We start from the raw sequence: 26,445 nt of genomic DNA, 5'->3' as shown, positions 1-26,445 counted from the left end.
TCTGTTGTGTGTAAAATTAAATTCCAGGGACTTCCCTAGTAGCGCAGTGGTTGAGGGTCCACTTGCCAATGCAGGGGACACGGGTTCGAGCCCTGGTCCAGGAGGACCCCACATGCCACGGAATAACTAAGCCTGTGTGCCACAACTACTGAGCCTGCGCTCTAGAGCCCGCATGCCACAACTACTGAAGCCTGCGCGCCTAAAGCCTGTGCTCCACAACAAGAGAAGCCACTGCAATGAGAAGCCTGCGTGCGGCGGCAAAGAGTAGTCCCCGCTTGCCACAACTAGAGAAAGCCTTGTGCGCAGCAACGGAGACCCAATGCAGCCAAAAAAAAAAAAAAAATTATATTCCAACTGAGTCACTCAATGTTTGCATAGATATCGATAGTGAATTATCTGACTTTTTATTTCCTGATGGTTTATTGGAATTAACTAGTTCATTATAGCGTGAGATTCTTTTTAAAAATTCTTAGATGCAACTTATATTATTTTTGCCAGGAGAATAAAAATATCTCTAGGCAATGTGCCTTTAAAATTATTATTATATTTCTGCTGTACTTGGGAGATTATTGTAGTGTATTTGTGGTAAACCATATATGTGCAGTTAGAAGTCACTTTAGCACAACAGACAATGTGATTGTACTGAATGCCACTGACTATAATACTTAAAAATGGTTAAATGGTAAATTTTATGCTACGTATATTTTACCACAATAAAAAGACAAGTAGGGACTTCCCTGGTGGTCCAGTGGTTAAGACTCCACACTTCCATTGCATGGGGCACGGCTTCAATCCCTGGTCGGGGAACTAAGATCCCGCATGCTGTGCAGCGTGGCCGAAAGAAAAGAAAGAAAAGTAGACACTTTATAAAGCGTTTAGACTTGTTTGTAAAGTGCTCATTTCTCTGTGCCAGTAACTTGCTGTGACCTCCCACATTCTTGTGGTCTAGACTGTAGCGTGCATAGGAGAAGGGGTCCCTGCCAAGCTGCCAGTTCAAACTGTCTCTTCCAGAGAGACAGACTCTAGATAACAGGCACAGGGTTTGGCCTATGCCTGAATTTTAAAGGGAGAGATGGTAAACTACGTAGAAGAAAATGGAAACGGTATTTGAGAAAGTTGTTCTCAGCAGCTGTATAAAAGTTTTTTGAATAAAACTCTGTTATCCACTTCCGTAAGTTCCAAGAAGTAAACTTTGGAGCTAGTTTATTGTTGTCAAAAATGTCAAGCTAAGAATATAATAAGGCCTAGAAACGCTATAGGTAGACTTGGTTTAGCGTAGGATGCTATTTTAAATGTGTAATTGCAATCTCTCTTGTTTAAAATACTTCAATAATATTTGTTTACTTTTAGTCGGCAGAACCAATTGAAAGACCAGCAACAGCAGGTGGTATCGTTGTGCCCTGATGACACAGAGTGTCTGACAGTCCCACGGTACAAACGCGACCTGGTTCAGAAACTAAAAATTTTGCGGCAAGAACTTTCCCAGCAGCAGCCTCAGGCTGGCCATTGCCGCATTGAGGTTTCCAGGGAAGAGATTTTTGAGGTAAACTTGCAAGTCTTGTTTTAAAGTAGAGAAAAATTAATTCAGTGATGTACTCTGTTTTCCAAGTATATTTTGGGGGACTCATATCTCTTTAGAATGGGAGAATTTTCATTAATGTCCTTTTTAGTTGTGGGAATAAGGGCAATAATATTGGAGAGATTTAATACATAAGGTAAACATTTAAATGGGATGAAGTGTGAGATGTTCTGATTGGGGCAGCTTGGTCCTTGCAGTTGCAGATACTTATTTGTTAATGAATTTTAAAAGACCACAGATACTATCCATCCCTTATTTTCTAATTCTTCTAAGAGGTTAGGGACTCTTAAATCAAAAAATCATTACTGTTGAACTACTTCCTTAATTTATTGAAAATCTTCCTTTCTAGTATATCCTTTTATCTTTGGATTTATAGCTTTAATAGCAACTTCAAAGTTGTTACATAATAAATGGCAGAGGTCCAAGGCAGGGGTTTCCCTCTTATTAGAGTGTTCTGGGGCAAAAGATGTTTGGGAACTTTATAATCCCTCTCCCAAAGGATGAACTTTTTTCTCTCAGGACCATTCTGACCTTGTTTGTAGTCAGTCATTTGTATTTTTAAATTAATAGAAAGTTGTCTGTTTAGTGAAGATCACATTAATGATTTTTTAATGTTCTTTGAAACTTTCTTTTTCTTACCTTTACTTTCTATTGGTGTCTGTGGCCTAGAATTAGGTCAACTAACTTTAAAAAAAGTGGTACTTCTATCAGATTCTGTTTTTTAATGTGAGTGGAATCATTGCTGTGGTTCATTGGACTTAAATATGGAGCTTTGCATTTAGTAGGCTTTTAATATAATATTTATCAAAGGAATTGGTTTCATTAGTACAGTATTAAGCTATATCCATTTTGTTTTCAGAAGTTCCATGAGGTTTCAAACACTTGGAGTTTATCCATTGATTTGATTGTTGAACAAATTCTACCTTATTTAAATAAACATGTTTTATAGGTGGAATGGAGGGAGAGTTTAAGTAACAGGTTAAAAGCACCTAGTAATAATAGTATATTAAACATTTTTTCAGGAATCATATCGACAAGTCATGAAAATGAGACCGAAAGATCTCTGGAAGCGATTAATGATAAAATTTCGTGGAGAAGAAGGGCTTGACTACGGAGGGGTTGCCAGGTAAAGCCTTGCTCACCAGTAAATGACATATGGATCCTTATATATTATATTTACAAATTTAAGATACTCCCTGTGGTGTGACTTTCTCATTGATATTTATTTTCTAGCATAATATTCCCTCATGTTTGCAATACAGAGGGTACCCTAGTAGATACATTCATAATTAGGTTAGGATAGTACTGCTACCAGAAGAGTGTTTGTGAACTCCCGAATGGATCATGTAGTCCAATGAGACTTTCTCTGAAAACTAGCTGCAACCCTATATGGACTGTTGGTGGGGTCTGCAGGCCCGATCTTTTCTCCATTTCTCTCCTTCAGTACATGTCATTCCCTCTGCTTTACATTGTCAGTAACAATCTTGAGATTTTAATGACGTATTCTAAACTGAATACTGTTTCCCTTTGCTTACACTGCCATGCTTTTTAACCTTGTTAAAGGAATGTGTCTGTAAGTATGTGTGTATATCATAAGTGGTCCTTAGAATGTTTCAGTACAGAAGCTATAACGTTTCTGCTACATTGAAACATCAAGTATTTTTTTTTCCAGGTGTGAGAATTCACTTTATGTAAGTGTAGCAGAAACATAGCTTCTGTATTAAAACATTTTAAGGACCATTATGATAATTCTGCTTCCCTTAATCTAAATCCAGCCTAAATTAAATTTGTGTTTCCACCAAGCCCCATAATCGTTATTTGGCATTACTTGTTTTCACCTGTAGACATACTTTCATTCTGTGACCTTTTTACCTGCAAATGGATAGTTTCTTTAGTTTGGATTTTTAGCATTTATCACTTGTACATCATACTTAAGGCTTGATAGTTTCTGTGGAATGCTTATGATTTACTCATAAGTAGATTTTGAATGCTTGTTGGGAAAACTTGTTAATTATCTGCTGATGGAATCTAAATGCTATAATTATATGTATAGGCCAAATAAGTAGTTAGTTTTTTGTTGTTTATTTCTTAACCTCACTACTTTTGGGGGTTTGGGCGACTAAATGGGATGTGGCAGTGAACTGCTTTTTCTGATCTTTACCCCATAGTAGAACCCAAAAGTAGAGTTTTGCTTTTATGCATGTTCTAAATACTTAGTAAAACAAAACAAAAGTTGGACTTTCTTTTAAAAAACACATATATGGGGCTTCCCTGGTGGCGCAGAGTCCACCTGCCGATGCAGGGGACATGGGTTCGTGCCCCGGTCTGGGAAGATCCCACATGCCACGGAGCGGCTGGGCCCGTGAGCCATGGCCGCTGAGCCTGCGTGTCCGGAGCCTGTGCTCCACAATGGGAGAGGCCGCAACAGTGAGAGGCCCGAGTACCGCAAAATAAATAAATAATAATAAAAAAAACATAAAACACATACATGCATAAAAAACATACAGGACACATTAAGTGGGAAGGTTGCTTATGTGGAGACCTCACTTTTTCTTTTTAATCTCTTGAGTTTTCAAGTACTGTGTTGGCCAAAAAGTTCGTTTGAATGAACTTTTTGGCCAACCCAATATTAAACGTAGTGATTTGATTTAGACTCCGTCAAATGATAGGACTTTGAAATATTTTCCTTTAACTACTTTAATAGTGTTTCACTGCATTTCCTAAAAATATATTATTCCATCTGTTTAATCCATAATATAAGAATATATCATTTATGTGCCTTTCCTAGCTGAGGAATGACAGGAGTTGAGACTAGAATGATATCTCCTTAAAGCCTAGACTAGTCATTTTATTTCAGTTTCACCAAGATGAATAACAAGTTGTCTTTCATACTTTGAAAAATATAAATGATTTAATCAGCTTAAGTTGATAGTACTGTTTATTATGAGGTTTTAAAAACACCGTTGTATGCTTGAAACCAAGAAGTGGTATGGAACATACCCAGAAAATGCAGGCTTGCCCTTGTGTTCCCACCTATACCAAATGCCTTGCAGTTTCTCACCACTTACATTTTTATCATGGTGTATTTTAGGGTTTACACAAAAAAGATAATGGGGATGGATAATGAAATTTTCTTACTAAAACAATATCAACAATAAAACATACCCTTGTCCAAAAGTAAGAGTAAATTAATGTTATATATCTGTATAAACTAGTATAAATCTGCCATGATTGGAGAGGACCAGGGTGGTATAGATGGACCACATGGATGTTTTGAAATAATACCATATTCTTCCCTTTATTTTATACTTATTATGAATTACAAATTTGTTTAACAATTAAAAGTAACAGACCACTGGGCTGCAGCACCTAATGAGTAGTTGGTACTTCTGGATATTATCCTTAGATTCTCTGATGTTAAAATGTCATAAAATTACCCAAAATTGAGTAAGAAGTGACTTCAATAAAACAAGGATTTTCATTTGCTTTTGGGGCATGGTAGACTTTTCTAATGTGATTTTATATAACCAGTTAGTGCTTTGTTTTATTAAAAACTTCTTGCTTACATGATTAATAGCATATCTTAGTAAAGATGTATTCACTAACAAAACATTCCTTTGGCATATCTTGTTTTTTAGGGAGTGGTTGTATCTCTTGTCACATGAAATGCTGAATCCTTACTACGGCCTCTTCCAGTATTCAAGAGATGATATCTATACATTGCAGATCAATCCTGATTCTGCAGTTAATCCGGTATGATTGGTGGTTATAATGATACAAATTAAGTTATGACCTACAATGTTTTTTATCTTTAAATGTCAGTGTAGTTTATGACGTAGGATTACTGTCTTTGTCCAAGTCACATCCTTGGACTTGGCAAGTCCTCTTTTAGAAAATGTTCTCAAGTAAATGATCGTGGATATGTGTAACAGTTCGGGCACAGGGAGGTTTCCTGCATCACTGTTTGTAGTAGCCCCAAGTGGAAACAACATTGCTGTCCATTAAGAGGGTGTTGATTAAACTATGACATGAAGCAGAATGACATGGTTAAGAGCATAGACTCTGGAATTAGAAAGACATGAGTTCATATCCTGGTCCCCTTACTAACTAGCTTTGTGACCTTCATTGACTTAAGCCTCAATTTTATCATTGCTAATAATAATAAATATAGTTTGGACCTGAGAGAAGGGTTGTGACAGTTAAATGAGACCCTGCACATTAAGTATTTAGCACAGTGCTATACATTATTAACCCTATTACATATTATTAAGCACTCAACAAGAGTTAGCAGCTGTTATTAATTTGTTTTTATATTCTGTTATCTTTCCATACAAGGTTATATTATACAGCTACTAAAATGATGTTGTGGGATAATAGTTAATAACATGTAAAGATGGTATTTGTAATATATTAAGTGAAAAGAAGATTACAGAATAATGGTATGAAGCAAATTTTGGTAAACATGTATATGTGTAAACATTGAAAGGCTCTACAATACCGGTAGTGGTTCTCTCTGGGTGTTAGACTATGGGCATTTTTTTTCTTGTCTGTATTTTCTAAATATTTTGTAGTGAACAGGTATTGCTTTTTAAAAAGAAAAAAACTATTTTTAAAGATAAAAGGGAGGCTTAAAGATTAGCTTAAAGATTATTAAATAAAGAAGTAAAAGAAGTTGAAAATACAAACATCCAACTCATAAAACAGTATATCCTGGAAGACCAAATCTGTCTAAACATGGTAGGCATGTTAGATTCACTGCAGGGTATTCTTTATAAAGGGAAGGTTTTTAGGTGAAGGTTCTGCTTGGAGAGCTCATTACTGCCACTGTAGTGGCGACAGCTCACGTTTGTTGAGCGTTTACCATATGCCAGGTCCATGCCTTGGGCTTCATCACCTCATTTTACTACTCACAGAGACCCTTTGTAGATACTATTATTACCGCCATTTTTCCAGGTATGGAGAATTAGTTCCACAGGGGCTAAGTAATTTGCCCAAGTGTACATAGCTAGTAACTGGCAGAATCAGGACTCTAGTCCAAGTTAGACATGAAATCTGTCCTTTTAAATCTATGATGTTTTGAAGTTCAGTTTCTGGTTAGGTCAAAGGAAGAGGGAGGTATAGAATTGAAAGCTTTTTTTCCCATGACAGAACCAGGATTATAAGGGGCTTAGGAGGAGATGGGAGGAGAGGAAGAGAACAGGATCTGCAGGTGATTTAATGAGGCTGCAGAGGGACTGTAGTTTGGACTTAATTTCTGAGGATAAACTTTACAGAGTGACTACCCTTTGAGAGGGGCATTGGCTCTGCTGTAATATTTTATAGCAAAGTATAGTATCTTAAGCATGCCCTATAGAGACTCTCCCTAATGACTGTTGGGCTTTGATAGGATAACCTATTCCATTTAAATAGTTATAAATTAGAGTATAAGTTGATACTTACTGTTTAAAAAATTACCATTGCTTAAATATTTAATTTTTATTAAAAAATTCCCTGGATAGTATCTACCTTGAGTATTTATATAAACTCTTTTCAATTTCAGGAACATTTATCATACTTCCACTTCGTTGGACGAATAATGGGAATGGCTGTGTTTCATGGACATTATATTGATGGTGGTTTCACATTGCCTTTTTATAAACAGTTGCTTGGGAAGTCCATTACCTTGGATGACATGGAGTTAGTTGATCCAGATCTTCATAACAGTTTAGTGTGGATACTGTATGTATTGAGTCTTGTTATAGTTAGAATCTGAGCTTTTAAAAAAGATACATGTTTCAAAATGGATGTACTTTTTTTGAAATATAAAAAATGATTTTTAAAAGTACTTATACATAATGATTTCCTCAACACGATGCAAGTTGTTTCCATCTTGCATGTGTTAGAATAAGATATTCTTGCTTAAGTGGTGGCTGTTGAAAACATACTTTAAAAAGGGTATTTGTGGGGCTTCCCTGGTGGCGCAGTGGTTGAGAGTCCGCCTGCCGATGCAGGGTACACGGGTTTGTGCCCCAGTCCGGGAAGATCCCACATGCCGCGGAGCGGCTGGGCCCGTGAGCCGTGGCCGCTGAGCCTGCGCGTCCGGAGCCTGTGCTCCGCAACGGGAGAGGCCACAACAGTGAGAGGCCCATGTACCGCAAAAAAAAAAAAAAAAAAGGGTATTTGTAAGAATCAGTTCTGTTTTTGGGGGTGTCATTCGTTTGTGAAGATACACTGGCCATGGTTATTTTTACCAAGTACACGAGTAGCTTTCTCAGTGGGGCTACTCAGGTGTTTAGTCACTTGGGTTACCCAGACTCAAGTAGGGCTTCTTACCTGAAAGCCAAACGTAACTGAGTTTTCCCTGTGTAAACCCCAGCTTTCCAGGGCTTTCTCATTACTCAGGAAGGAAAATGTTCCTGGTGTTTATGAAGGTTAAAGCTCTTTGACTTTTCTGCCCCAAAACTAGGAGGTATGGTGGCATAAGAACTAGTAAAAGGAATCTAACCCTATGTGTGCATGTCATAAAACTACCTTAGTTTTATTTGTCTCACCAATTAATACATCTATAATATCTGTATTTTAGATTTTCCAATGAAGTGTCTCTCCCTGTCTTCCCTTCTTAGTGAGAATGATATCACAGGTGTTTTGGACCATACCTTCTGCGTCGAACATAATGCCTATGGTGAAATTATTCAGCATGAACTTAAACCAAATGGCAAGAGTATCCCTGTTACTGAAGAAAATAAAAAAGAGTATGTCAGGTAAACACTTCTGTGTTCTTAAGCCGGAGACTTGTTTTAATGTTCTAGAATGGCGGTACAGAAAAACATTTATGTGTTTAGGTAGTGTTACTTATTGCTACAAAATAGGCTTCTGCAGAATTTAGTGGCTTAAAAACAACCACCATTTTATTATTTCTCACAATCCCATGGGTCAGTAATTTATATCGAGGACAACAAGGGACAGCACACTTCTTCTCCATGTGGCGTCAGCTGGGATGGAAATGTTAAGAAGGCCTCTTCACTCACATATCTGATGCCTCACCGAGGGTGGCTCGAATGGCTGGGGGCTAGCTGGAATGGACACTGGGTCACCATCTGGGGCTTAGTTCTCACTGTTGGCTGGGCTCTTTGGTTATCCCCATGTGGTATCAGAGGCCCCTCACTCTCACCATGGCCTCTCTCTCTAGCACAATAGCCAGACTTCTTACGGCGTGGCACAAAAGCAGTTGTTGGATCTTTTTAAGGCCTAAGCCTGGAACTGGCCAACATCACCTCTGCTGTATTCTTTTGGTTAAAGCGAGTCACATGCCAGCCCAGGTTTGGTGTGGAGGAGGGGCTGTACAAAGGCACACATACCAGGAAACACGGTTCGTGGGGTCATGTGTAGCGTAGCTACCACAGCTAGCTGTACAGAAGCACTTTTGTGCTGTATTACTAGGACTTATCCTATTTATAAATAAGCACATTGTGGATTTATATGAGAAATATATATATTTCTTATAAAAGAAATACAAGAAAATGTTCTTTAAGTTTTATGAAATCACCTGTTGATTGAGGAATTTAGAAGTGTTGAGTTAGAGCATTTGGTTCATGGTATCTAAAGTTCTTCTAAACATTAAACTATGATAATCAAATTTAGGAGTTTGAACTTCACCATATATACACAGAAACATTCATGCTATACTTTTTTGTGCAGAATATGTCCCCAGGTCTTATTGGCTAAAATTTTCTAGTTTATAGATGAGGCCCATCAGTCTCATAGATTGTGAATATTGGTATAGCTTTTTTGGAAAACAATTTGATAACAGCTACCAAAATGAAAACACATATGCAGCTCCATTTTTAGGAATCTATTCTTTGGAAACACATATGTGATTAAAGAAATATGAATAAGGATGTTTAACTAAATACTACTTGTAAAAAAATTGAAAACTGCTAAAATGTTTTTAGAAAGAGAATGGATGATTAAATACATTAAACAATATTATGTGGGTATTTAAAGAAAGGTAGACTTTGCATAAGCTGTCATTTAAAAGGCAAGTCTTAGAAGGAACAAAGTCCTTACTGTTGTATACTCAGAAGATGTTCAGGAAGGCCACTTACCAAATAAAATGTTTGCCCAGGGTGAGGGAGTCGAGGTGCCGGGCCTGGCAGTGGAGAGGGAAAGAGGACAGAAGAGTGGACTGTCAGGTTTTACTCTGTCTCCACATTTAATGTTTTTTTTTTTTTTTTGAGGCCGCACCATGCGGCATGCAGGATCTTAGTTCCCTGACCAGGGATTGAACCCGTGTCCCCTGCAGTGGGAGCGTGGAGTCTTAACCACTGGACCACCAGGGAAGCCCCATTAATATTTGATTTTTAAAATATAATTTTTCTTTTAATAACATACATGTATTATATTTCTAATTAAAAAAAGAAGAATGAGGGACTTCCCCGGTGGTCCAGTGGTTGGGACTCTGCAGTTCCACTGCAGGGGGTGCAGGTTTGGGGTTCGATCCCTGGTCAGGGAACTAAGATCCCCCGTGTTGTGCAACACAGCCCAAAAAAAAATAAAAATAAAAAAATAAAGAAGAATGAATGGGAATTTCCTGAATTTCAGTAGTGTCTCACTTCCAGGACCTAGTGTGGGCTGCTCAGTTTCTAGGATTCAGTCATGTTTATAGCACACCGTAATTTTCCCTTACCAAATACAGTTTTGAGGGACTTTCCTGGTGGTGCAGTGGTTAAGAATCCGCCTGCCAATGCGGGGGACATGGGTTCGAGCCCTGGTCCAGGAAGATCCCACATGCCACGGAGCAACTAAGCCCACGTGCCACAACTACTGAGCCCGTGCTCTAGAGCCCATGAGCCACAACTACTGAGCCCGCATGCTGCAGCTACTGAAGCCCACATGCCTAGAGCCCGTGCTCCGCAACAAGAGAAGCCACTGCAATGAGAAGCCTGCGCATTGCAATGAAGAGTAGCCCCTGCTCGCCACAGCTAGAGAAAGACTGCGCGCAGCAATGAAGACCCAACACAGCCAAAAATAAATAAATAAATAGAGTTAAAAAAAATAGCTTTGAAATTTTAAAAATGACAAAAACTTTTTACAGGTGTGCAGTTTTGCTGTCCCCTTAAACAAACAAACAAAAAATGAGGTCCCCCAAAGGATGTCATTAATATTAAGTAACTTATTTCTTAAAGTAGAGAACTATTTTTCCAAGTTTGGAAAAGGAAATACTGGCAGATTGGGAGTATGAGTAGTTCTGAGATTTGTGAGATGGAGAGGTTTTCCTGGGAAGATAGATTAAAAAAAAACAATTCATGTACAAATTATAAGTCCAAATCAAAGGCGTAAGTAGAGCTATGCAAGAGATGTAGTTTAGTGTACATTTGTTGCTAAAATTACATCTTCTAGGGCTTTTAAAGCTTATAGGGAAAAATGAGTATTTAGTCAAAAAGTGCTTGCTATTGGCTTTTACTGTTTCTTCTCATTTTGGATATGGGGATTCTCTTTACCTCTTCTTCCCCCATATACAACCCACAAAATATAAAGAAAACACCCAACACATTCCGATTATATTTTCAAGTGAAACCAGAAAGAGGCATTTTTGGTTGAATGGGTTCTTTCTGGTTATCGGCGTGCATGCTAGAAGTTGAGAAACATTTCATTCTAATTGTAACTTCAGACTCATCTACTGTCTAGCCAACTTCCAGTTTAACAGGCCTTTTTCTGATGTGAAGAGTTGCTGTACTGATGCTGCTTTTGTTAGTGGAAGGTTTTACCGCTTTTTAATTTATGGTGAACTGCCTCACAGCTCAGGATCCGTCTATACCTTCAGTAACCTGAGATTCTTTTAGATTTTAGACTAAATTCTTAATGCTAGATGCTTGTAAAGTGCAATGTTGCTAAAGTACTAGAGATTCATAATAATTACCAAACCTGAATGTATTTGATCATATGAAACCCCTGTCCGATGTTTCCAGACTCTATGTGAACTGGAGATTTTTACGAGGAATTGAGGCACAATTCCTGGCCCTGCAGAAAGGATTTAATGAAGTAATTCCACAGCATCTGCTGAAGACATTTGATGAGAAGGAGTTAGAGGTCAGTGTATTAATGTCATGACATCATCTAGTATAACAAAGAAAGTTTGGGAATTTTCTGTTACTTAGTTTTAGAGGAAAGCTGTATTTCTGGTGCTTTTGAAATTTTATGATGTGATGCTGTGAGAATTCTAATTCACAGGAAAAGTCTTTTCTGCTTTTGGAAAAGCCTTTCATGTTTTGGAAATTCTACAAGTAACCAGTCTCTCTTATATTGTGACTATTCTTAATTTATTTTTCCATATTTTCTGTTCATGCGTTTAATAGATTTCATGTCTTCTGTGTACATTCTTCCAGTGTTGTTTTCTATTCCCTAGTTAAGTGGGTATTGATTTAGTTAAATAAAGCTTTATTAATTGGTCTCCACCATATTGACATTTATTTGGAATAAAAGCCTAGGCTTAATTGGATTTACATTAAGCTTTGTAAGAAAGCAGGTTGATAGACAAAAACAGAGGAAATAATTGAAACACTTAGGTTAAACTCTGTCTCAACAACCTCAGTCTCCTTGGAAACATTCGTTACTAATAGTAACTATAATAAACAGTTAACCATTTTTTATTCTAAAACTAGTCCTTAAAGCACCATAGGGTTGGTGTTATAATTAAGACCTTTTAACAAATGCATCTCAGTTTCTACTGAACTACTTTGAAAAAACAATGAGGTTTTATTTTACCTGAGGTTCCAAATTTAATTAGTGGCTAGGGATAGCATAAATATTTGAAGTCGATACATAATTTAAAACATGATTTTTTATTCATTAACTTCAGCATCCTTTCTAACTAAATCTGTTAACAGACCTGTTAGCAAACAAGTTTAAAAAGATTGGCTTGACTCACTACCGTCCCCATTCCTTTTTTGATTGGACTATTCTGTAGTGAACTGACCAGAAGGAAGTAGTCAGAAGGAGGAAGAAAACATAGCAGGAATGGCAGTAAAGTTGAAATACGATGCATTTTTATCTGTTCATACAATGAATAAGGAATTTGGCTTAAAATTACCACTCCTCTAAAGAAAAGAACTTAGGGAGGTATCGTCTGTGGTCATGGGTACTTCTGTAACCCTGCTTGGACACCTGCTACCTGTTAGTGTGGCAGTGGCCAGTCACTTTTTCAGACGCTACAGAAGCTCTGTTGCAGGTTTTATTCAGTAACGTTAGGGTTTATTATATACTTTGTACTGCTAATGAAGTTAGGCTTTTTACAAAAATATATGTATATAATTTATTTTAGTGTTAGACTAGGTTAATATAATTATGAAATATAGGATTTGCAGGTTACATTATGTTTTACACTACACACTGTCATAATTCAGTGTTATAAACACATCAGTAGGATGAGTCAGTCTTGGACCCTAGGGAGGTGTGAGTATTAATATCAAAGTGATTTTGATATACCTCATCTATACTGAGCCTGCATCAGGATGCCAAGCAGAGCTCTATTATCAATGCATTCATATATTTCATACTTTGGTCCAACTTTAAGCAGATTGTATCACTTATTCAACACAACTTCTTGAGTTCCTGTGCTGTTGAGTTCTTGTGTTGGTTGCTTTCGCAGGATGTAACGAAACAGATGTCACTGCCATATTACAGCAGAGGAGACTGTGGCCAAGGGAAGTGAACTGAACTGCCCAGAATCCCAAAGCTAATAAGTGTTGAAACCCGAATAATAGATGCAAGTCTTAAGGAAGGCACATATAAACTGTATTTACTCTGAGTCTAGTTTCTGTCCATTAAAATTTTTTTTAGAATTCTGTGAAGTTATGGAACTTTTCATCTTATGTCCATCACAGTGGTGGTTCTCAGATGCTGGGTAGGGGACCTGCAGTGAGTAGGTACTCATGGAACTTTTAAAAAATACGGATCCTAATTCACCCCAGATTCACAGAATTAAAATCTCTGAGCATAGGACCTAGTGTGTATATTTTGAAAAACTTTCCAGATGGTTCTCATGTCTACCCTCGATTAAGAACACCATATGAAAGCCAACACTGCAAATCTACAGTTCTATTTTAAGGAATTTTTGGCTTAGGTTGGGTTTCCATTGGCTCATTATTTGTGCAATACTTTAACAGCTCATTATTTGTGGACTTGGAAAGATAGATGTTAATGACTGGAAGGTAAACACCCGGTTAAAACACTGTACACCAGACAGCAATGTCGTCAAGTGGTTTTGGAAGGCTGTGGAGTTTTTTGATGAAGAACGACGAGCACGGTTACTGCAGTTTGTGACAGGCTCATCCCGAGTCCCTCTGCAGGGCTTCAAAGCTTTACAAGGTAAGAAAGCCAGAGGGACAGGTGATGTGGCCTCTAATAACTGGGGGCAGGGGGTCAGTATTTGGTGTACATAGATGGTGTACAAACATGTGCTTACATATTCTTTTCACTCTAGTTCTTATCTGTAACTCTCATGTCTTGATACCTTCTTCTCCTTCCTTTCCTTTGTTCCCTCCCAAGAGCCTTTTCTGCTGGGTTTTCTGTGATTGTAGTGAGCGCCGCATGTTAGAGACCGTATGTGTTGATGCTCTGCCTTTTCTTTTCTGGTCACCTTGCTTTTACATTCTGTTGCACATTCCTGTAGGGGAAGTCTGTCTGCTTCCATGTTCACATCTCAACCTGACAAACATTTACCCACTTGGGATGCCTCTCCCCTCTACTTTTTTATTCTTTTAATAGAAGGAGGCAGCATGAATCGTGGAAGTCATTTGTTTGGTCAGAGCACTTTAATTAATGCATGGCATCAGACCATTTTACAGCCATATTCCATTTTTAAGAATTGTTGTCCATGGAATAGCTGTTTAATTTTGGGAGGAGTTGGTATATTGCTTGTGATCCTGTTGCCTCACTGGGTAGCAGTTGCTTCCTTTACCTCTGAAGCTCTTTATTTTTAAAACTGCTGCTGCTGGTGATGACTGAGGGTATACGAAGCAAGACTGGTACATAATTCAACAGTGTTGCCCACAGTCCATATATCAGAAATCCATTGGAAAGCATACTTTAGTCATGCTTGCATTCCCTATTTGGAGAACTCATCATTATCAGACTACCCAGATGAATAAAGTGAAGTTGTATTTCTACAAACATTTGTATGGGGTGCCTTATGTTACCTGAAATTTATTCTACAGACTGCTAATCTTTTGCTCTCAGTGAAGTTTGAGTTGTGAAACTTAAATTTGCATTAAGTTGTCATCTTTTTGAATGTGTATATATGTACTGGGTCTTGGATTTGCCCATTTACTTCTTTTTTGGGACACTGATTTTCTGTAGAAGATAGAAGTTGGCCAAGGATTTCAACCCTGAACTTTTTCTCAAATTGAAATGGTAGCAGATTAAGGAATCCAGCCTTATCCAAGGTCAATTCCAGCTTTTAAAACCCAGACTCTTTTCCTGCTGCCCTTTGGCAGCTTCTATGGAGTCACTAGTACCCTCCTATCCCTCGACCCTGTGGTTTATACACCAGTTTTATCCTGAGACTCTGGAGACTGATACGTGCACCCACGGTGGTCTGACCCACATTTGCTTCCTTTGCAGGTGCTGCAGGCCCACGACTCTTTACCATACACCAGATTGATGCCTGCACTAACAACCTGCCAAAAGCCCACACTTGGTAAGTTATTTCTGTAGCTTTTTTCACTCATTCCATGTACGTAGCTGTTAGTTCCAAACAGATTTGACATTTCGTTTGTTGTTCTTATTACTAAATGGTCCCTTAAAAGAGTTGCTTATCATTCCTTTTAAGTGAATTAAGATTATCCAGAAATTGGTAGGAAAACCCCAAAGCAATAATCTCTACTTGAGAGAAATATAACCTTTTTCTTGTCATTTTCTATGTGACACAAAGAGTAATGTGGCTGTATTAGGGTAAACTAATTAGTATACACTTGCTAGGCCAGTTGACCTGTTTTGAATGAACTGTGTAAAATCTAATTTGCTTATTTACAGCTTCAATCGAATAGACATTCCGCCCTATGAAAGCTATGAAAAGTTATATGAAAAGCTGCTAACAGCCATTGAAGAAACATGTGGATTTGCTGTGGAATGACAACTTAAAGGATTTACCCAGGACTCTATTTATACCCCTGACTGACAGCCTCCTTTCAGCAGAGTTTCAAGGAACGCTGACATACAGGAAAATGCACCCCCCTTTTTAAAAAAAATTTTTTTAGGATACTGTGAGGGGAAAGGACAATTCTGAAATTCCTTTTCAAGGAAAAAAAGGTCTTTATGCTTTGCCATGAGGCCACATTCAGCTGCTATTTAAAATTAATATCTTGAACCTAAAGAATGCTGACTTTTCCTGCATTTCCAGAGTTAGGCAGTATTCTACACTTAAAGACTACTACTATTTTTATAAAAGGTAATCTACTCAAATCGCTTCACAGATTTCAACTCTATCAAACATCAAGACAACTTCAGCAGTCGGTACAAGTCACATTTCATTTTGGTTGAATACATGATTTTGAACAGCTCCTGTACTTGCTCTTTGTAAAAAAAAATAAAATTATTTTGAATTATTCTACCTTTGTAAACAATTGGCTATAAAAGAATCTTTAAAAAATTAAGCCATTTACATGTTTAATTACATTTTTCTATAGCAAAGCATTATATTTTAAAAGCATTATATGTTTCAACCTAGCCTAAGTGAGTCTTTTTTTATATTTTTCAAGCATGAATTCCATGGAATACAGCTATCTAATTTTGGTTGTCAAATTCTTAATGCAACCATTTATTCTGAACTTAGTAGCTTATTTGCTACAATAAGATGCATTCAGGGGCTCCCTGTTTTTAAGAGACTTTAAAAAAAATCTTAATTTTTTATCTTGAATGAATATGATCGGGTATTTTGGATTTACTTTGCATCTTAAATGGAAATACTGCATTTTTATAGCTACTCAGATCATGTGGATGGGATGGGATTTTCATTCTTTTATTGGGTCAGCTTATCTTTGATATATATACTATTTCTGTAAACCAAAGTCTCCTGTGACAAGTGCACCTAACTTATATTACATTTTAATTATGGTAAGTTTCTATCAAGTAAACCATCCTGAATCTCTGTGTTTAGCTGCTCATATTTTAATCAGATAAAATTATGAAAAGGAAAAATTTTGCTCTAAAGATTATTTAGCAAGCTTAGAAAACCCTGCTTTTACCTAACAAAATGAAGTGGGGTGGTGGGGCAGGGATGTGATTACTAAGAAACAAGCGATTCTGACTCTATCGCAGACAGTACTTTTCGTCTGAAGAGTGATTTTGGAGGTAAGGGAATCCCAGTTCGCTTGGTGTTGAAGATCAGCATTTGATTTTGAAATATCCATATTTAGCTTCCAAGGTGTGTGGCATGTTGCATGATCCAGAACGCAACCACAATTCTGGAGTGAGAGATTGGAAAAATCTGAAATCATGGGTGGATTTTTAAATTCAAGTATCAGAAATCTGCACTATTTTTTTTTACATTGTTGTGAAATCAAGAATAGCAATTTTGATGAGATAGCTTTGTTTAAATTTTGCAGCTTAATTATCAAGTGAATAAGCCCCTTGTGTTCTTTCTTTTGATGGATTGGTTTTCAGTCTGTGTTCTTGGAGCCAAGGGGCTCCTCAGAGGTGCCTCAGAAGTAATGGTTAAGAGAGGAGGGACAAAGAGAGAGGGAGAAGAAACGTAGCTGATACTTGAGCAGGGGCCTCTAACTCCCCACCCCTCTTTACCCAGAGCAGCTCCGATTTTTCTTTTATATACATTGGAATTCCACATAAGCTTTCATGGGGGCTAGGAGGGGTGGGGGGATGGGTAGAATAAAAGAGGTGGAAAATTTGCTGCTTAAAAAAAAGTTGAGAACTACTCCTGTCGTTCCTAAGTATTCAAATTTATCTCATTCAGCCAAATTTGCAGCCACACAAGCTGGTTACAGTCCTAACTGTGTAGTGGCGACGTGCTTATGCTGACCTTTTTCTTCCCACTTTGTTTTCCTACTGCATTCTTAGTAGCACCGAAGAACATCTTAAAACATACTGTTTGGTCATCAGTAGTTTTCAGCTTTCACGATAGTACGTTATTGGTTGCAGGTCCATCTCTCTCTTATATGAAAGCACTAGCGCAGTGTTAACTGTGCCTATTATAATCTTTCAGTAACAGTAAGTACATGATGAACACTTCAGAGAAATCATAACTGACGGATGCAGTAATAATGAAATGCTACTCTCACACTAATGTACAATATAGAGCAGGCAAATACCATCGCTGTTTGAGTGCCTTCTTAATTTTATAATAATGACTTAATAGAGCTTTAAAAGAAATAAATTACCCTCCCTTACAGTCTATGGTATCACCAACATAATTTATAAGAACAGGATGATTTAGATTTCATTTTCAAAGTTATGTTACCTGATCACTTCCAGATAGGTGCTAAGCAAACAAAACGTGCCAATGTATCATTGAACCTTGGACTTGCACCTCATGTGTAATGTGAATATTTATTTCCACATGTCCCTCTTAGCTGGGTTTTTTCTAATCCTTCTTCTAGTTTTATTTCAGATTTGTGATATCATGTTTCCATACATTGCCTTTCCATCATGAATACTTAATTATGAACAATGGTTACTTTGTAGAGCTCATATGCAATACAGAGGTGAGTTTTGTTTCTGAGGGTCTTACTTCTTTGGTGTAAAGAGTTTTTAAATAGTGCTGTGTATAGTGTACATTTTGTTTTGCACATAGTTTGTTGCCCTGAATGGGTTTTGTTTTTACCAAGTCTTTTATTTTTTCCTTGTAATTACACTCCAGAGCACAAGTTTCCTTTCTTTTAAATACAAGGTAATTTGCTTTATTTTACAACACTAAGTCTGCTTGAACTTCTGGTGCATCGAGCTGATTGCATTGATGGGAGTTAGAGATTGTTCCAGACATCTTTACAGTTTGATAGAGCAGCTCCTTCTGCTTCTGTCTTTAGGCTGCAGCACAGTCAATGGGTGCCATTTGTAGTATTTAATGTACTTACATTAGGATGATGATTGTACCAAATGCTGAGTTGTTTTGTTTCCTAGATGTAATTAGTTCACTTAATGTAATATTCTTCCTTCTCTCAAACTGACTTTAAAAACAAAGTTTTATCATTTTCATTGTATTTGTATTTATTACAGAGTGTTTTAGCTTTGGTATTCTTTGTATTTTCACTCAGTTGTTACATGAGCTTTATCAATAACATCTGTATAAATGGTTTTTAAGAATTAACTATGTATGTGCCCATGCCGAAGTTGAGCAATAAAATGAATGCTGTTTGCACTGTCACAGCATCAAAGTTTTTAAAGAATACTGAGTTTATAATGAATTGTTTTGAAGACATTTGATTGGGTCTATGAAGAGTGACCGCATACGAGCCACAAAGTGTGAAGTTTAAGATTCATGGGCCTCCTTGGTTGATGCCTTTGTCACATGGTAGAGCCTCAGAGGGCTCCGGGCTCGTTTTCTGTCTCCAGGTGGAGCAGGGAAGGTGCTTGTTTTCTCCTGCCATGGCACATCCTTAGGTTGGCAGTGGCTCTTGGTGGGCAATGGCCTGTAACAACTGTCACAGGCTCTGGAGGGCAGTGCTATGACCGGGGCCTCATTTGCTCCCTTGGTGTTGAGCAGTAAAATCCTCAAAATGAAATGCAGAAATCAGTTATATTCTTCCAAGAAGCTGTGACTTCTTGGGTCATGATTCACAATTCTATAAATATAGTGGATTAAAGTCTAGCTAAATATGTGGGTGGAAAAAGAACTGGATACGATGTTTTTTCATCAAGAATAGTCCGTGTAAGTCTCTCCACACCATAGGCCATACAGAAAGGAATGCCTGGGAGATGCAGTGGAAGCAGTGGTGTATTAAAGTTCCAAAAGTAGGCATGGGGTCCATTTTTTACATCCTTTTGCAATGTATTTTATTTGCTTTGCCTCCCATTGCCAGTTTACAATTGGTTGTGATCTAAAGTTTATAAATTTTTAGTACATTAAGGATTTAGTATTATCTATAAATTATCCAAAAGTTTGAGCAATATGTGACATTTTTCTGCTCTGTGGTGACCTTAAAGATTTGTCCTTTCATTATAATGAAGGTTAACCTTCGCACCCACTGCATTTATTTGTACTTTATATCCCAAATGCTTATGGTAGTATATGCATAGCAGAACTGAGTAGAGGTAATTATACAGAAAAAGGGTGAAATCCCTATGTTAATATTCTTAGAAAACTAGATAAATCAGATTTTTTAAAGTTATATTTCATTAAAAGGTATATGCCCTAAATATGACTTGTTCTTTGTCCACTCAGCAAATATCTGCTGTGCTCCTACTATGTGTCCGGCTCTGTACTAGCTTTAGGGATTAGCTTTGGATGGTGGTTAAAAAACTGAACTTTCAAACTAGTGCTTCTAGCGTATCTCGGTAGACGCTGAAGTGCAAACTGAGGTACTCAGAACTCAGTTTGTGTACAGCAAAGAAGTTGGTCATGACGGGAGCACAGGATTAAATACCTCACCTAAGCAAGGCTTCAAATCCCAGACTTGGTTTTTAAAACAGTTGGTTTGTTCCCCCATCCCCCTTTCCCCATGACATCTCAGATCCTAGCATACCTTTTGTGGATATTTGGACTGGTTTTATCTAGGTTATCAAAATAGTCTGAGCTGTAAACCCCACTTCTCTCTTACAGTGTTTCATAAGCAAAGGAGGTGGAGAGGCAACTGTAGCAGCCTGTGGGGTGGGTAAGCGATCCATCCAAGATTTTCCTCCTGCTGACTTAAGTGTTTATGAAGTCTTTTGATTTTCTGCCCAGGAAAGTAAAGATGGAGAGCACATCACACTCAACCTGTGAGACCACTCACTCCTCCCAAAGACGATGCTGGCATGGCAAGAAGGTGGAGAACCATCGACACCAGAAGGACAAAGTTTTGCTTTTTAACTGAGGTACAACTGACATACCATATTATATGTTTCAGGTATACACCATGATTTGATATTTGTGAAATGATCACAATTAGTCTGACATCCATCACCACACAGTCATAAAATTATTTTTTTCCTTGTGATGAGAACTTTTAAGATCTGTCTTAGCAACTTTCAAATATGCAATACATTGTTAGCTGTACTCACCATGCTGTACATTACATCTCTATGACCTATTTTATATTTGAAAGTTTATACCTTTTGGCCTCCCTTCACCCATTTTGCCCATTCCCCATCTCTGGCAACCACCAGTCTGTTCTCTGTATCTATGAGCTCGGTTTTGGGGCGTGGGTTTGTTTTTGTTGTTTTAAATTCCACATATAAGAGATCATATGGTGTTGGTCTTATTTTACTTAGCATAATGCCCTCAAGGTCAATCGTGTTGCAAATGACAAGATTTCTTTTAAAAAAAAATAGCTGAATAATATTTCATTGTGTGTACATACACCACATTTTCTTTATCCATTCATTCATCGGGGGACTTTTAGGTTGTTTCTGTATCTTGGCTATTGTATATAATGCTTCAGTGAACATGGGGGTGCAGACAGCTTTTCCAGTCAGTGTTTTCATTTTCTTCAGATAAATACCCGGAAGTGAAATTGCTGAGTCATATGTTAGGTCTGTTTTTAATTTCTTGAGGAGCCTCCACAGTGGCTGCACCAATTTATATTCCCACCAACAGTGCACCAGGGTTCCCTTTTCTCTACATATTTGTCAACACTTCTTTTTGGTAACAGCCAAACGGTTATGAGATGATCTCTCATGTGATTTTGATTTGTGGTTTTGTTTTGCATTTCCCTCATGATTAGTGTTGTTGAGCACCTTTTCATGTACCTGTTGACCCTCAGTATATCTTCTTTGGAAAAACATCTATTCGGCTCCTCTGCCCATTTTATAATTAGATTGTTTGCTGTTGAGTTGTATGTGTGCTTTATGTATTTTGGATATTAATCCCTTATCAGATGTCTGATTTGCAAATATTTTCCCCCATTCAGTGGTTGCCTTTTCATTTTGTTGATGGTTTGCTTTGCTGTGCAGAAGCTTTTTGGTTTGATGTAGTCCCACTTGTTGATTTTTGCTTTTGGTGTCAAATCCAAAAAGAATCATTGCCAGGACTGATGTCAGTGAGCTTACTGCCTTTTTCTTCTAGGAGTTTTATGGTTCCAGGATTTAAAGTCTTAATCCATTCTGAGTTAATTATTTGTGTATGGTTAAGACAGTGGTCCAGCATCATTCTTTTGCATGTGGCTGTTCAGTTTTCCCAACAGTATTTATTAAAGAGACTGTCCTTTCCCTGTTGTATATTCTTGGCTCACTTGTCATTAATTGATTATATATTCGTGGGTTTATTCTGGACTCTCTGTTCTGTCCCATTAATTTATGTGTATTTTTGCCAATACCATGCTGTTTTGAGTACTACAGCTTTGTAATATAGTTCGAAACCAGGGAGCCTCTTGCCTCCAGCTTTGTTCTTCAGGGGGCAAAGTTTTAAATGCAGTTCAAATTTAATGTTTTTTTTTAAGATAAGAAACTGGTCACATCAGTCAAATTCTGGATAATGGTTCAAATGGCTTGAAATGCCAGATAAAACATGTTTTCAGCATGTCTGGATTTGGGATCTAATAGATTATAAGATGCAGCTTAAACCCCAATTTTGGATTCCTTCTTTATACCATTTCTCTTAATGACATCATCTTCTGTCTGCCCTGCCTGTCTCTTTCTCCCATTGCAGACTCTCCCTAACCATTTTTCAATGTGATGCCTCTTTCCATTGTGAATAAATTTCTCCTACACCCTTAGTTCCCTCACTAAAGGCTCTATTCTCCTGGCTTACCTCAACACAAGTTCTCTTTTCCTTCTTACATTTTATAGGAGAGGCAGGTAATTTCTCCAGTGCCCCACGTGATATAGTAATGCATATACACAGCTAGACATACATAGTTTAAAAAAAACCCATAGTTCTCATTACAAGTTAAAAAAAATCTGTGTGAGGTAACAGATGTTAACTAAACTTGAATCATTTCATGTACATTTATCAAATCATTGATATACAAAACTGTGTACGTTTAAGGTATATATCAATTATATCATTAAAACTGGGGGAGGGTGACTCTTCATCACCCTTTCCCCTCATCCCTAGTCTTGCTTTCCAGAAGCTACTATTCCTAAACTTTCTGTCAGCTCTTCTGGTATTTCCGCATTTCTAAATGATATGGTTAATAGCGCACTTCATTAATTTTAGAATCTTTTTTGGGGGGTGGGGTAGGGGGGTATTTAAAGATTTAGTTCTCACGCCAACCACCTCATTCTGTAACACCTCCACCCCCACCCTATACAGTTATAGTTAAGTTATAGTTTTAAATAACTTTTCAAATGCATGACTATGATGTGCTTTTCCTGGGTTCTTCTGGGCAAACTGGATTCACATACAATCCTCTCTCCACTGGTACTTGGATAGCAACACCCCTCCACTTGCTGAGTTAGTTACCACTTCATTTGTTTTCTATTTTTCAAAAATGCATTGGCATCTTTTATTTTTGTTTCCTCTCCTATTCTTTGACCTTTGCTTGGCAGTCCCATCCCTTTCCTGGTAAATTCCCTCACTTATTCTTTTTGGTTATTCCCAGTTAATTAGTTTGGTAAAGAGCTAGCAGAAGAGTCCTCCTGAAACATTTTTTAAAAAATTTAAGACAAGTGTAATGGTGCCTTTATAACAAATTCAAATAGTATATTAAGCAGAGTGAAAGTTTATATACTCTACCAGAGTTACAACTACTATTACATTTGGGGACTGTTCTTCCAGACCTTTTCTACATTGTATTGATTATACTGCATTATATATATGATACCCATTCATACCAGAGCTTTTTAAAGATTTGCTCATTTTACCCAAGGATATAGTGTATTTTTTTAAAATTTATTTTTGGCTGCGTTGGGTCTTCGTTGCTGCGCATGGGCTTTCTCTAGTTGCGGCAAGCAGGGGCTACTCTTTGTTACAGCGCGCAGGCTTCTCACTGCAGTGGCTTCTCTTGTGGTGGAGCACGGGCTCTAGGTGCACGGGCTTCAGTAGTTGTGGTTCGTGGGCTCTAGAGTGTGGGCTCAGTAGTTGTGGCATACGGGCTTAGTTGCTCTGCGGCATGTGGGATCTTCCGGGATCTTCCCGGACCAGGGATCGAACCTGTGTACCCTGCACTGGCAGGTGGATTCTTAACCACTGTGCCACCAGGGAAGTCCCTAGTGTGTACATCTTTCTATCTAGAAGTTCTTTATCATTTTTTTCTAACATTTTAGAACTTATGTTCTAGCTCTTGTGCATTCCCCCATCCTGTCCATTCACCTGCACTGATTGACTTGTCACTATATATATATTGCAGCTATCTGCATGTCTCTCCTTCATGATGCTCCAAATTTGGCCATCTTCCAAGTCTTTAACCCAGGAAGCCCCTGCCTACAGGCCCTACACTGTCAGCTGCCATTCCAAAAGGGCAGCACTTGGGACCACAGCACTGGATATAGCTGCCTACACTTTTCTGCAGGATAATCAGATCCCACCCCATCATGCCTCCTGGCCTCCCTGGCCTCTATTATTGTTCATATATGTTATTCCCTATATGCCCTAATGGGAACCTCTCTTCTCCCTTCCAATCCTTTTCTGGTGCCCTCTGCCATTCTCTGGCTTTGATCAGTAATTCCCCATATGCTCAACTGCTCTGAAGCCTCCCTCCAGCTCCTGGCCTTCACTGAAGCCCTCCTCTCCAGGAAGGACACCACCCTGGAGTGGGTTTTTCTTCTTCCTCATCTGCCCCCATACTAGAAATAGGGTTGGTGTACTCTTGCCTACTTCAAGTCCATTATGCCTCCTTCCCACCTGCCATCACTAGTGCGCTTTTGAGCACCAAGGGCCTTACACCTGTCGCCCCTCCCAACTGATTGACAGAAGCCATAATGCATAAATTCTCATCTAGCCTCCATGTGAAAAAGCTACACACACTTAACCATCGTATCTTTAAGGTTTAACCCTAAGTAAGTCCCGTCTCTAATGACAAGCCCACACTTTAGCTCTTTTCTGATTTAGAGATCTTTTTGGGGGTCCTCAAGTGCTATTTTTTTTTTTTTAACTGTTTTTGTTCACCTACAGCAATAGGCTTCAGAAGCTGGCTGCTCAGTTGCTTTCGTGCACCTCTTTTAAAGTTCTAGGTCATAAATTCAAAGCAATAAACTTCAAGAAAATTTTTATTTTCAAAGTTATTTCATAAAAAGTATTAGAGTCAGTATATAGATAAGTTATTTAGAAATGATTCTTCTGGGTTAGATTGTTTACCAGGGCAGAGCTAGAATTGAGCCAGTAAAGTCCACACTTAGGAAGTCTGGCCTCATAGGAAGGGATTTTTACTGTACTGAAAGGAAGCCAGATGAAGCCGAGATTTGAAGCGCTCAGCTTCCAATTCCCGGAAGAAAGCATCATCGTCGTTCTGTGTTATCATGTACTGCAGCTGTTGAATTTCCTTCTCCATCTTAGATCTCAGTTCCCTCTTCACCTTATACAACATCTAAAAGAGAATTCATGTCATCCTGCTATTCACAACATTGATCCAGGCCCTCATGTATTTTTATTCCCTCTCCACCTTCCTGCTCATCAAGCTTCTGCAGTAATTGTAATAATTTCGCAGCAGCTCTTACGGAGACCTGAACAGGTAAAGTTAAAATAACAGAATACATGTTTTGAATCGTAGCTCGATCTTATTAGTATCCTCTCCATTGCCCTTAAAAAGTGTCGTACGGTTGTTTTCCATTTCTTAAAAATGTAAATAAATGATTTCTATCTTGTTAATTATTACCTGGGCCTGGGATTTCTCTCTGGCTTTGAGCTCTTGACGTTCCTGTGATATGGCTTCTGCCAGCAATGAAAACTGTTTACAGGGAAGAGAGAAAACCTTATATTTGTCTGTAGTCTAAATGTTAACAATTCTTATGTTCATAGGCTTAAAATCTTCTTTACTTTAATGGAAATAGGGCAATAGTCTGTACTGTGGTCAAGCACTAGCTTATTTTACCTTAAATTTCAGTCAGTCCAACCTGTATAGTGACAAGTTCCAAATTAATATGTGGAGCCTTACTTGTTCAGCAGACTAAGCTGATGCCTGACACTGGGCGGTCAGGATTAAGCACGTCAGAACGTACACTAGCAGCGGTGAGCCCACCTGGTCTTTATAGTAGTTCTCCATCGAGTCCAGTTCATTTTGGTGTTGTCTCTTTTGTTCATCTCGCTTTTCTTTGGCATAGTTTCTTAGGTCTCGTAATCTTTGCTTTTGAATTTGTAAACCTTCTTCAAACAGTTTCTTAAATATCTGCCAGTTATTTAGTCAGGAAAATAGTTATGGTGAATTTTCATGGAGGAATAAAATTCTGCCCAACTAGAGGTATGTAAAAACATCTTTGTGAAATACAGTCAGTATAAAGTAACAGCTTTATTGAGATGTAATTCACATACTATAAAATTCACCCTTGTAAGATGTATAAATCAGTAGATTTGACTATATTCAAAGTTGTGCAGCCATCACTGCTAACTGCAGAACATTTTCTCCACTCCAAAAGGAAACCCCATAACCATGAGCAGCCACTCCCCCTCCCTCCCCCTAGCAATCACTACTCCACTTTCTAGGCCTATAGATTTACCTATTCTGGACATATCATATAAATGGTATCATATAGTATGTGGCCTTTTGTATCTGGCTTCTTTCACTTAGCATACTTTTTCAAGGTTCATCTATATCATAGCATGAATCACTAAGAAATTCTTTTTTTCATTGCCACATAATACTCTA

General features: G+C 38.0%; 2 protein-coding genes across 9 annotated transcripts in view; one reads left to right on the top strand and one right to left on the bottom strand.

The window, feature by feature from the left end:
- The window catches only part of SMURF2 (SMAD specific E3 ubiquitin protein ligase 2), a 124,493-nt gene extending 105,561 nt beyond the window's left edge, over window positions 1–18,932 (top strand). For both annotated transcript variants that reach the window (XM_082604957.1, XM_082604958.1), the window contains 9 exons: window positions 1,351–1,543; window positions 2,602–2,705; window positions 5,218–5,332; window positions 7,119–7,297; window positions 8,182–8,319; window positions 11,527–11,647; window positions 13,723–13,924; window positions 15,179–15,254; window positions 15,590–18,932. In XM_082604957.1, the coding sequence (XP_082461083.1) occupies window positions 1,351–1,543; window positions 2,602–2,705; window positions 5,218–5,332; window positions 7,119–7,297; window positions 8,182–8,319; window positions 11,527–11,647; window positions 13,723–13,924; window positions 15,179–15,254; window positions 15,590–15,689 (1,228 nt within the window). In that variant the 3' untranslated portion in view covers window positions 15,690–18,932. The remainder of the gene's footprint in view (window positions 1–1,350; window positions 1,544–2,601; window positions 2,706–5,217; window positions 5,333–7,118; window positions 7,298–8,181; window positions 8,320–11,526; window positions 11,648–13,722; window positions 13,925–15,178; window positions 15,255–15,589) is intronic.
- A 5,903-nt stretch (window positions 18,933–24,835) lies between these two features.
- CEP95 (centrosomal protein 95) overlaps window positions 24,836–26,445 on the bottom strand; it is a 64,320-nt gene continuing 62,710 nt past the window's right edge. For all 7 annotated transcript variants that reach the window (XM_082604298.1, XM_082604293.1, XM_082604294.1 and 4 more), the window contains 3 exons: window positions 25,822–25,968; window positions 25,459–25,530; window positions 24,836–25,170 (listed from right to left, as the gene is read on the bottom strand). In XM_082604298.1, coding sequence (XP_082460424.1) covers window positions 24,994–25,170; window positions 25,459–25,530; window positions 25,822–25,968 — 396 coding nt within the window. In that variant the 3' untranslated portion in view covers window positions 24,836–24,993. The remainder of the gene's footprint in view (window positions 25,171–25,458; window positions 25,531–25,821; window positions 25,969–26,445) is intronic.

The sequence above is a fragment of the Mesoplodon mirus genome (genome assembly GCF_964341445.2).
Source record: "Mesoplodon mirus genome assembly, chromosome: 18".
NCBI classification, from domain to species: Eukaryota; Metazoa; Chordata; class Mammalia; order Artiodactyla; family Ziphiidae; genus Mesoplodon; species Mesoplodon mirus.
Note: the sequence above shows the minus strand (reverse complement) of the source record. Positions and strands in the feature narration are given on the sequence as shown.